The following is a 13,228-nucleotide window of genomic DNA, read 5'->3' as shown; positions in this document are numbered from 1 at the left end:
AAAATGACACTAAAATGACAATGACATTTAGTCATTATTTACTAACCCACAGCTTTATTCTATAAACTTTTTTATATATTTTTAAATATACTGCTCCCGTTTCTGATGAAAAGTGACCAGCATTGTGCTTTTATGAAGAAACACTCCACTTTTTTAGAAAATATGCTCATTTTACAAGACTATTAACTTTTAACATAGTTAAACTGTCAAGTTTTACCAATTTGAATCCATTCAGCTGATTTCCGGGTCTGGTGGGGGCACTTTTAGCTTAGCTTAGCATAGATCATTAAATCAGATTAGACCATTAGCAGCATCTCGACACTGCAGGACTGTGAGACACTGCAGGAGAATAAGATTTTTTTTTTAATCTAATAGTTAGCAGCTTAATTCTTCAGTTGTTTGATTATAATCAACACTAAGTGTTAATGGTCGATGGTCCTTAACAATATGTAATTGAAATTTAAAGGCACAAATTTATACAAACTATAAGTGACCAGCATTGTGCTTTTATAAAGAAACACTCCACTTTTTTTGAAAATAGGCTTATTTTACAAATCTCCGAAAGTTAAACTGTCCTATTCGAAAGTTAAACTGTCCAGGGTTTGGCGGGGGCATTTTTAGCTTAGCTTAGCATGGATCATTGAATCGGATTAGACCAATAGCATCTCACTAATGTAAGACACTGCAGGTGAATAATATTTTTTTTAAACAAATAGTTAGCAGCAAACTTCTCCAGTTGATTGATTATAATCAACACCAAGTGTTAAAAATTGTCTTTAAAAATATGTAATTGAAATTTAAAGGCACAAATTGATACAAACTACTATAAAAGTGAGCCGCATTGTGCTTTTATAAAGAAACACTCCACTTTTTAAGAAAATACACCCATTTTCCAAGTCTCAGAGAGTTAAACTGTCGAGTTTTACCACTGTTTAATCCTTTCAGCTGATTTCCGGGTCAGGCGGGGTCACTTTTAGCTTAGCTTAGCATAGATAATTAATTCGGATTAGACCATTAGCATCTCGCCAATGTAAGACACTGCAGGTGAATAAGATTTTTTTTTAAATAAACTAATAGTTAGCAGCATACTTCTCCAGTTGATTGATTACATGGACAAAAAAAGAAATCTTCGTGGGAGAACAAAAAAATCTACCTCGAGCATGATTTTCCTCCCGCAGTTCTCCAGAAAAGGAAGGATTACTCGCAGATGAAAAAAACTTAAAGGCAAGAAGATTCGATTCCAAACTCCATATCCAGCAAGACTACGAGTGTACTATGAAGATGGGGTCCACACCTATCATACAGCTGAAGAGGCCTATATAGACACGGTTAAAAAACAGTTCCGTGTGAAAAAAACACAGCAGACAGAATCATTAATGGAACAACTCAAGCACACATCGTGGGAAACTCTCGCATCAAAAGACAAGAGAAAAAAAACTCAGAAATCAACAGACATCCGAAATTTGACATGTCCATGACTCTTTTCTCATACGATGCTTCAAAATGCTCATTGACAGTGATGGAAACCCAGCTAGCGTGTGATTTACTGAAATTCCCAAAAAGAATAGATCCCAAGGATTTGTCAGACAAAAATGCTGCTTACACCATGCTACTGAAGGAAAACTGATGAGTTACATCACTCCAAAAAATAAATAGTAAACCGTCGCACTTCTGAGCCACAGTGTTTACATCTTACAATAAATCAACCTGCGAACGTCAAAGTTATTGTCATGGAGTGTAAAAAACAAATAGAATAAAAAACACTTCTCCTCAGTCTACTCAAAGCTTCTACTGAAAATGAACAGAGGCCAGCACTGCAGTGTAAGAATGGTGAAGGTCTCGCTCAGGAGTCTTCACTTGAATTATTGATTTTGTTTATTTTGGGTGAAGGGCGAGACATTGAAAATAGCTCTGAGGTTCCTTTTCCAACAAAATAGCAACCACATACACAGTCTGTTATCGATTGCAAGTGGACTGGCTACTGTATACTGATGCAAGACTGACCGGTCCAGACAAGCGTGTGAGATGCCCTTCAATAACTCGACCTTCATATAAAATTGAACGGCTTGGTTTTTTCATACCAATTTATGGCCATTTTGAATGTACCTATAATATCATTTGAACAAACAATGATCTGTTTGTAACATAACCTAAATTTATTGGACTAGTTGAATAGTTTTGTTTTTCTCCACAGTAACACACAGTTGTTTACTCTGATCTGGCCTTCTGGGATATATTCTTGGAGCAACATTACTGTTTGACCGGAAACAACATCCCTGTTAACTAATCAGATTGAAGGGTTAAGCTGAGGGCAGAGGTTGGAACGCCCTCAACCTATTATCTCCTTGCAGTTTAATGGTTGGTAAATGAATTAAGGCCATGGCTGGTTGTTGACGTGATTGTTGCTCTAAGACTAACAGAAGATGTTGACCCAGGAACATGTCCTACTTGGCCAAATCATGGCTGAACGTCATCAATTTGAACGAGCTTGTGGATCAACATCAAACAGTGTTCAGTTAAGAATTGTTAACATTTAAATAGTAACCTTTTATTAATGATTTTTTTGTGTTTTAGAGAGACTGACTGTAGTATTGGTAACTTAGCAACCAACAGTAAACAATGCAAGCATGACAGCTGTGTAATGTTCGCTATGTCAGAGTTTATTCAGCAAATGTGTTTCCATCTCCCATTATTTGCATGAACCCTTTTCTAGTTCAAAACCACCTGAAGTGAGAATTAAAAAAAACGTTTTTGCAAATTAAAGAATTTTGATTTGAAATTTGAGATTTTTTTAAAATATAATTTTCACAGTAAATAAGTGATTTCTTAACCCAAACCCATTACTGTAAAAGCGATTAGTTGACTTTACTTTAAAAAGTGAGTAAACCCATCGTCTTAAAATTATTAAGTACAGTAGTCCATCGCTATAACTCAGTTCACCTTTCACGGCCTCGCAGTTTCGCTGATTATTTTAGTGCAATTTGACATGTTTTTTTTTTACAGTGTATTGTGTTCTGTGATTGGCTGCAGACCATTGTCAATTAATCTCCTCCAAGTTAAGTTAACTTAACAATAACAAAATTGTAAGGCAACTTGCTACAGAGCTTTTGTAGTTGACTCTTCTTAAATTTGGTCAAGTGCAGTACTTAGGTTAAAAGTTGAGTCAACTCAAAAAGGCTGTGCAGCAAGTCGCCTTATGCTGTGTTCACACCAGGCGCGGAACGCGCGTCAAGCACGAGTGATTTACGTGTTAAGTCAATGCAAACGCGCGAATAGACATCCTGCAGCACAATAGCTGTGAATGGCGTGGCGCGAATTGAGCGTTTTTCTTAACGCACAAATTGCACGAATCGCTCGAGTTCGAAAATCTGAACTTCAGTGGACATTCGCGCCGCATTAACCAATCAGGAGCTTGCTCTTGTGGGGGCGTGATTGTGACGTAGCACCTGTTGTTGGTGTCCCGGGGGAAATCATCCAGCCGACACCAACAACAGTTCATTAAACTGGGCTCGGCTCAGTCAGAAGCACAGCTGAAAGCCTCCGTCATCCAGGTTAAGTTTCAGGAGGAGTTTATGAGCTCACAGAGCTGGTGCACCTCTGAAAGGATCTGGACTCAGACACAGTCTCAAACGTATCGACGCTGTTTTTCAGTCTTCATAAAGCACATAAACACAGTTATTTTCTCAAAAAAATCCATGTTAGCCATTTAGCAACTAAGCTACAGTCTCCGGGCAGACAGAAGCCCTGCCCATCACGCGAATACGCATCTGTTCTGAAGTGAATTTGAAAATGTTTATATCTCTTTCCTCTTTTGCAAATTTCTCACATTTTTAAACATTAAATGGCAAGAAATAAAAACCTAACTCATGATTTATTATATGCACACAAAGTGTATATATTTACAGAAATATATTTACAGAAAACTTTATTTCAAAATGTATATAATTTTGACACGAATGTTGTTACAAGAGCAACAAAAGACTAAAAAACCTTTAGGAAAATCGAACAAATTTACTGATAGTTTAAATATATTGCAAATAGTAAATTAGTGCTTATCCAATGTTTCCGCAGTAAGTATTATTCCCAATTATTCTAAAGATCAGAGACAAAAAGCAAACATACAAGACTGCGTACAAAAGAACTACAATGATGTGACATTGAGAATTATAAAATCAAATTAAAATCTATGAAGAAATATAAAACTATTATTCATTTAAATCTATTTGTTGTATCTGTAAATGTATATATAAAAAATCTAGTTTAAGTGTATAGAAAAATATGTAAAATCTATGGAAGTGGGTGGAGCTAACAATCTGTCTCAGTAGCATTTCCTTACTGTGACTCTCCTATTGGTGGAATTTTAAGCAAAGCATCATGGGTAATGTAGTTTTTCTCCCCTATTCTGTTACTAAAACATATTTTTTAAATAATCTCACATAATAAAAACAGATTAATTCAATGAATTAACAACATGTTGGTTTTTTAAAGACTTAACAGCTATTGTTAAACAATAAATTACCACTAAGAAAGCGAATGAACTTTTTAATTCTGGAACCTTTCTGTTGCTCACTATAATAGTTTTGCATTTTTAATTTTATATATATATATATATATATATATATATATATATATACTTTTATTGGCTAAGGGAGTAAAAAGTTGGGAATCTTTCAGTGTAAAAAATGCTGATTCCTCACACACAATGTAAATGACCTAGTTTGCAAACAACGTGTGTAACTGTGGCCCTTTAAGGCCACCAGTAGGAGAAACAGATAGGTAGAGAGACATGAGAATCCAGTAATGATGCCCTTCCAGGACACAAAATTCATTTTGTTTTCCGTTCATTATAACCAGCCTACATTGCACATTTGTGCAACAACAACAACAACCAATAAATCTAATAATAGACAGATAAGTATCAGCTAATCTGTTCAGTTGGTACATAAATTTATCAATTAATCTAAGCCATATGGAGGCTCACACAGCTACTTCCTGTAAGACTATTAGCCAAACACATGCCCTGAGAATAAGCTTGCTTATTAATGACTTTAAAGGCCCACACGATTCATTCCTCCTAAACAAAATGCAAATTTCACAACCCGAAGCAAAACATCCAGTCTGTAAATAGCCCAAAAAACTCACCTCCCGTCTTCAGTCTCATCCATGTCACTGCTGAAACTCATTTTAGACCAGCGCTAGATAAAGTATCAAAACAAAGCCACCGGAGGATGTGTTTCCCAGTCGAAACTGATGCTCGAAGATGAGCTCGAGGCACAAAAATGCTGTTGAATATTCAGTTTTGGGATCTAAAGGGAGGAAGGAGAAAAAAAAGAGGATGCAGCCGCACCTCCTCTTCAGAGATTAAGTTGGAGGAGGCGACAATAACACTCATGTGCTCATCACCATATGTGTCCTCGCCCACAGAAACACACGCGGATCTGGAGCTGCAGCCTCTGAGGGACGAATCAACTTTTCTTTTTTTGTGTGTGTTGTCTTTTTGCACAGACAGCGACGGCAGGATGGAGAGCGAGAGATGGAACGACAGGGAGGGAGGAGGAGCAGCGCGGGCGGAGGTGATTAGACTGGAGATGGTGATGACACACTTTCAGTCGCCCATCTGCAGTGCCAGTTGTCTGCGTTTTTATTATTATTGTCGCGCTTGCACTCTTGCTGTGTTCTTCAGCTGTACTCAGATCACTCATGGGCATCATTTGTACTTGGATTATGTAAATGACTAGATAAATGTGTTATTTCAGAAGATTAGTTTGTGTGGAGAGAGGGCACATGGTGTGCACATTTGCTATAAGCCTATTAATGCTATGGTTGTGGAGAATGACCTCAGTGTGCTGGACACTTCTCAAGATTGAACTTACATAACAAAATGCCTTCAAAACTTAAAGACGTGATTTTCTTTACTTTTTTGTTAGAAGGAAACAGGATTTTTTTAGCTATGTATTTTGTAAGCCTATTAGACAAATATATTGTTATTATTACACTAATATGAATACTGTTATATGTGCATGTTTACAATAGTCTTAAAGAGACATCTGACCCAAAAATGAAAAGATGTATTGCATAATGTTGGAAACCTGTAACTATTGACTTCCATAGTGTTTGTTTCTCCTACTATGGATATCAGTGGCTTCTGGTTTTCAGATTTCTCCAAAATATCTTCCTTTGTGTTAAATATAATAAAAACAAATTAAAGTTTTGAACCACTTGAGGGTGAGTAATTTGTGAGTAAATGTAAATTTTCGAGTGTATTGTCCCTTTAAGTCAGTTAATGATCATGTGACAAGCAGGCCAAAAAAAATAAACATTTAAAATATTTTTAAGAATTATTTTGATTGTATTTTTTTAATTAATCACGCAATTTAATTATTCTTCTAGCTAATCTCTCCGCAGTTCCCTCAAAATCCTCCAGGGGAGGTTATTAAAGGGCCGTTTTATGATTTTTTTTGTTCTTTTTTTTCTCTCATGCAATAATTTTAATGTCTAAACATATATAATTCTCCCAACATTTCTCAAAAATCTGCATTTGGTTCCTGTTTAGTTATTCTCTGACAACTAAACAGTAACATTCTAGTAACATACCTTCTTTACTTTAGTTTTGCAACCACAAAATAATGTTCTTTCATGTTTCTTATTTTAAATATCCTAAAATCACTTCCATAGAACGTTCCCTAATGGTTATTTTTAGGTTATCATTTTACAACTGTAAAATAACATAGCCACCATATTGCAAGTAGGGTTGATTATCGTTAAGGTTTTAACGGTATTATTACTTTTATCGATACCACTTATCGGTTTGGTACTTTAACGGTTCTCTTATTGGTACTTTATGTAGTGTTTTTTTATAAAAAAAAAAAACAAAAACAAATTGAACAAAATTAACAACACTTTGTTTTATTACTATGTTTTTAATGTAAAATAAAACGAAACCAATCATTGTAAAACAATTAAATAATTTTTTTCTGTAAAAGAATGTACAATGGTTAAAATGAAAATAACATTTTAATGTTTAAGATTTATTTGCTGCAGAAAAAATACTGTTTTTATTGTAACCGAATGTGTGTGTTTATTAAACTATTATTATACTAATTTAGGTGATTGACTGCTGGCATAACGATGTGGATGATGTAACGCTACCGTTAGTAGCTAGGCAGTCAAAAACCTTTCATTTGTCTCTTTGCAGTTAGTGCACTTTTGAAAGATACTTTCAGTTAGCTTGTGTTTCCGCTTATACAAGAAAACAACTTGTTGCGTTTGTTGCAACGGGCATTATTGCTGTCCACTCGGGAAATACAACGCATTTGGTTCACTCCATAAGCTTATAAGCTGTGTGTGGGAAAGTCTGTGTCGCGAGCTGAGGCTTTTATAGGCTTATTTATGCGTTCGTCGGAAACACGAGCATTTTTTATGTGAGATTGCCAACTGTGCAGACGAGGTTGGTCAGTTAAATTATGCAACTGTATGTAATGTTTACTCAGCAATAATTGTCCAGTACCAATAGCAGAACTGTTAATGTCAGAGCATATCGATACTTCAGTCTTTTATAATTTAACACAGATACCGATAAAGTACTGAGTTTCGGTACCCATCCCTAATTGCAAGGAGGTTATATTTAATAAAAATAACGTACATAATGTTCCATCATTGTTATTTTAAGGTTATTACTTTGCAACTACAAAATAACATTCCCAGAATGTTGCAGGAAGGTTATTTTTGGGTACAGTCGTCCCTAGTTTATCGCGGGAGTTGCGTTATTAAAATAACCCACAATAGGTGAAATCTGCGAAGTAGTCTGCTTTATTTTTTACAATTATTATAGATGTTTTAAGGCTGTAAAACCCCTCACTGCATTATTTTCTTAGACAGGCATTAACATTGAACACTGTTCTCTCGTTTAACACTCGCATAACTTCTACCTTCCTTTAGCATGTCCAGAAGTCCAACTTTTTGTGCAATGGTTAGCATCTTTCTATGCCTTTTGGGTGCTACAGTGGGTGCCTTTGACGGTGCAAAATGTTTCACTGACATTATGGGGTTTGTTGGGGAGAAAACTTACAAACGTACAGTATACAATTTAGAGCGACATTGCTAGCGATCAAAGATTAATGTCAATTTGGCATGCGAAATGCATTCTGTACTGTACAAGAGACATGGCACGAAGGACATTGATTGACAATGGTCTACAGCCAATTAGGACGCAGAACACAATGCGCTGTAAAAAAAAACATGTCAAATTACACAAAAAAAATTTTGAAACTACGAGACCACGAAAGATGAACTGCGTTATAGCGAGGGGCGACTGTAGTTTAAAAATAACTTACAGATCGTTTCCTCTAGCCTCAATATTTTTATTATTTGTTCTATTTATACATGAATGGAACCCCAATAACCCAACACCCAGAGAAGAATTTTGAAACAAAAGTAAATGTAAAGTCATGCTTAAATCTACAGTAAGTAAATTCTGCATGAGTGGAGCAAACCGAAATTATGTTCAAACAGGTTTCCCAAGTACTCTTACAACATTTGCATATGCAGTATATACGTGTTTACAAATCTGTTTCCCTCAAACACACGCTATTGGTTGAACTGATGTTACTAGTTTTCAAACAACCATACTGTATGTATAGCCATCTCTACACAATCAACTGAGAAAGCGTTCAAATAAAGCTTGGCCTTTTTATGTTGTTGTAAAGGTCAGTTCACACTGCACTGACAGATGCAAACAACAACAGACACTTTGTCAGCTTTTGTCAGATCACTATTAATGTCTGTTGCCGTCGGTCTGCACTGGTTTGGGCCGATTCTACATGTTCAGTCGCTTATCAGGTTGTGATTGTCTGAGACGTGACACACTGTTATCTGGGGATTGCTCACTTCAGTGGGCGTCTTTCAGAGCAGTGTGAATTGCCATTAACACTAGAACTACTGAGACAGTCATTTTGACTGTTTGTAATTGAATAACTTTGTTAAAATAAAGCCCATAGAACTACAGTAGCCTGACTTTTCCTAAATGTGTGTGTGTGTGTTTTATTCTAACATTGTTATTTTATTAAAATTACAAATCACAAAAGAGTACTCTGAGTATTTCTACATTGAATGACCATTTACCGTCATACATTTCAGTGTCCGATACTGTTTCGTATGCCTTCGAATATGCGTGCTTCTGTTGCCTAGCAACTTTCTGCTAAACAAAACATAACATTCGGATAGCAAAAATAAAGTAAAGTCTAGATAGGCTGGCTGGAAGCAAAGAGCTTAGAATCACCAAGAGGCGACACTCAATACAACGTTCCATTGCAACAGCAGCGCTCAGCAGCAGCCCCAAGATTCCGCCATTTTAGAGTGAAAGCAGTCGGCCCTCCATTGGATCTCTTTGCTGTTGCTATGGCAAGCAGCTGCTTTGTTTTTAATTTATTTATTTAAAAAGTGCATTAAAGCAGAGATACAACCTGAAAGACGACAATACAACACTTACTATCACAATCATCAGCACTTTTAATAGTTTATTTTACAGACTTATAATATGCTGTTGTTCTATTGGAATTTTCATTCCAAAATGGCCGCCGCGTGACACTAGCGGCATCTAATGTTTTTTTTTTCCAAATCGCACTAGAGTGTCACTTCTTGGTGATTCTATGCTCTTTGGCAAAAGTGCGAAATGCACATCAATATAGCAGCATTTTTTATGAAACTGTATAACAACAATTAATATTTTTACAGTGACGGTTGGGTTTCGGGTGGGGGTAGACTTTAAACAATTCTATTTATTGGGTAATTTAATATATAGCATAAATAATATTCGGTACAACTACTGTTTAACGTTACTGTGACGGTTGGGTTTAGGGTTGGGGTGGGAGTAGACGGTGGGGGTAGATGTTAACAAAATACGATAAATCTGAAATTTAATAAATAATATAAATCATTTACGTTAACTTACAGCCACAACCATATCTGATCTAGCAACAACCCAAAAACACAACTTTTCTTAAGACTAGGGCTGCATGATACTGGGAAAATCTGCGATATGCAATATTATTGTTGAGTGTTGCGCTAACAATATCTCACGGTATTTCTAAGTTAACATGTTATGATTCATGTAATGATCAAACTAAAATAAACAAATAGATATTTTCTGAGCTAATTAAATAAAAAAAATCTATGTCAGGATTCAAAAATTTTGACTTTTAAACGCCACGAATGACTGAAAACCTTCGGAAATTTGAATTCTTATTGGCTGTTGTCGTGTTCTCTTTTCCCCAGGATTACAATTCATTTTTAGATATAGGTTCACCTCACAGTAAAAGGCCCCATCTCATTGGTCAGATTTGGATAAACAACCTACTGTATGCGTGCAGTACACAAATACTGGACATATAAAATTTATTTCATTTATCAGACTTCTCTGCAATATGGATATTGCATATACTATTATCACGATAACGATAACTTTTCGATATATTGCGCAGTCCTACTTCAGACAAGTCTTTTCACCGTTTAAAAACAACATTTTCACTGCAGTGAAAAATTCTTTGCTTTCCCGCTTGACAGACAAAGTGAGGTACGTACCTTCAGGGGTGGTCTACTAACAAGTACACAAATTTAGGCTTTATTACAAAAAAGATAGTATTTTTAAGGTAATCATGACTTTATCAAATATGACAACAGACATTCAGCTCTTACTTCTAAAATCTCAATGGAAGCTTCAAATGTAAATATGACTTGACAAAAAGTCAATTGGTTTGTATTAGTGGTGTAACAGATCACAAATCTCACGGTTCAGACCACACTTTGGCATGGGCCAGTATAAGATTCTGATGGTGTGATAACCTTGGATAAAAATGTCAGTTGCGCAGTTTGACGGTATTGTGATTACTGCTGTAAAATATATTCTTTTTAAAAGTCTGGGTAAAAAACAAAAACTTTTTTCCCCTTTGAACACAATATATTTCATTTTGAGAAACATTTCCAAAAAATTTTAACAGTAAACATGTCAGGCTAAATGAATAAAATAAATCATTGACTTCTGCGGTCTTAAACTTGACTTCTTTAAATACACTGATTTCTTTACAATATAAAACTGTATTTTCTGCGTAAAAAAATTTAAATAAAAAAAATCTTACATACACCTTAGGAACGTTATAGCAGAAAATTTTGGCGGTTTTAAAACCTTGACTTTTCCAAACCGTGGTATACCTTAAAAACGGTTATCGTTCCATTACATCGCCTAATCACACTACGATTTTTGAGTCACAGATCGGACCATTTTTCTGATGAGCAAAAAAGGGAGGAGACAAATGTTATTTGCTTTCCATTTATACAAAAAATAACTGCAAAAACTATTGGTTTTACCACACGGGACTTAAAATCAAGAAAGAAACAGCTAAAAAAAGGAAAATATTCAATACAAAAAATGATCTTTGCTACTGTTGCTGATAATGCTAAATATAGAGATCTAACATCTTGTACAACATATCATATTTATTTAAAAACTAATGATTCAACAATTCACAACTAAAACATGTTTCATTATAGGGGGATCATTTTTGAAAACCTATTCATGACATAATTTTATGGTTGTTTGTCGACACCTATTGGTTAAACAATGTAATTGCAACAACATTCACTAGCGTAAAGTTCCATTAAATGGTGATTTTAAACTTTACCATAAATATCAGTGTTTATATCTGAACTATAAGCTGTTCTCCCTGTACTTCTGTGTTATTCAATTGTTTGTAACTAACTGAAAAAGTGTAAAAACTGAATTTCTTTCAATCAAATGCAGATTTGAATGCATTGCTTTGTTTTTCTATTAATAAACATTATGTTGGCGGATTTAAATTGAGATCCCGATCTTTAAATGTTTAATCGTGCCGCTTTACACTGAATGCATTAATGCAGGCTAAACAAACAGTCACAGAAGACACCTTTAATTAATAACCTAAGAAAGCATTTAGGTCCCACCACAACTTTTTCCTCATCATTATATTTTACAGAGGGAGGCCATCTCTCTGCGATTGTTATAAACGTTGAATTAACCTACAAGTTCAAAAAAAGTTATTAATCCGCGGGTCACGTGCTTGCCGAACTGTGGGTTGTGATCCATTACACCCCTAGTTTGTATTTATATCGAGTGAAGGCTATGGGCATTCTAGTACACTCGGAAAAAAGGCTTTTGCTGCTTGTTCAAACTACTTATTTAAAATGAGTTGAAACAACACAAATCTTGGGGACAACTTAATTTTTATATGTTCAATCCACTCACATTGATTTGTGTTGAGACAACATGAAGGAACTGTGTGGAACCCAGCATTTTTTACAGTATAGTTACAGAATTCTGGTAGTTCCAGTGTTAAATAGTGCTAAAAAATTATGCCTCATTATTGTTATTTTATTTTTATTGGAAATGTGTCTGAAGGCAGCAGAAACGTTTCCCTTTAACTGCAATGCCATTAATCAGTCTTGTGCTGACTGTATGCTATTGTCGCTTATCTTTCAAATCATGTCGCTGCAGCTTTTCTAGTCTGGAAAAGGGAGTCTCTTGGCCGGGGCCGGCTGGTGGAGCTCCCCTCTGGTGCTGAATTGATCACGCTCTGTTGACTGAACTTGTCCTAAATTCTTATGACCCAAATGAGAGTCCACCAGCAGGCCGGATCGATGCGTTCACATGGACATTTAACCAGTCTAATCACGTCCAGAGTCTTTTGTCTAGTTGTTTTAACCAGAGTCAATAAACTGAGGGGAACTTGAGCTCGGAAAATCACATACTGTACAAAGTCTCCCAAGGGTATTTATTTAGGCCTGTAATGAATCTTAATTAAATAACACTTTGTATATTTTTATCACACATTTTAATCTCCAGACGTTTATATATCTAGTGGAGCCATTTGAGGTTATACAGCTATCCAAGTTAATGCCATTTAAATAAGATCATTTATTTGGTACTCAAGATTTACATACAGTTGAAGACAAAATTATTTGAAATTCTTTTTCAATTATTTTAGTGATGAGGCCAGTTTTTACTGTATTTCTTATAAAGTTTCTTCTGCAGAAAGTCTTGTTTTTTTCGATTAGTCGACTAACAATTGATTTTCGACTAACAATCGATTAGTGTTAGAATAACATGAGGGAATAAAGTTAAACTGAACATAAAACAATTAGGTTGTTCTCAAAAAAATGTAAGAATTGTATTGTTTCAGGTTGTTTAAAGGTGCTGTAT

The 13,228-nt window shown here is 35.3% G+C and overlaps 1 protein-coding gene across 2 annotated transcripts in view; it reads right to left on the bottom strand.

The window, feature by feature from the left end:
* numbl (NUMB like endocytic adaptor protein) overlaps positions 1–13,228 on the bottom strand; it is a 91,922-nt gene that overhangs the window by 39,470 nt on the left and 39,224 nt on the right. The window contains exon 1 of one of the 2 annotated variants that reach the window (XM_056473641.1): positions 5,143–5,469. The exons of the other annotated variant lie outside the window; for it this stretch is intronic. Within the exon in view, the coding sequence (XP_056329616.1) occupies positions 5,143–5,183 (41 nt within the window). The 5' untranslated portion in view covers positions 5,184–5,469. Of the gene's footprint in view, positions 1–5,142; positions 5,470–13,228 lie in introns of those variants that run through there. 2 annotated transcript variants of the gene reach the window in all.

This window comes from Danio aesculapii, chromosome 15 (assembly GCF_903798145.1).
Source record: "Danio aesculapii chromosome 15, fDanAes4.1, whole genome shotgun sequence".
NCBI lineage: Eukaryota > Metazoa > Chordata > Actinopteri > Cypriniformes > Danionidae > Danio > Danio aesculapii.
This window is presented reverse-complemented; position numbering and strand designations above follow the sequence as displayed.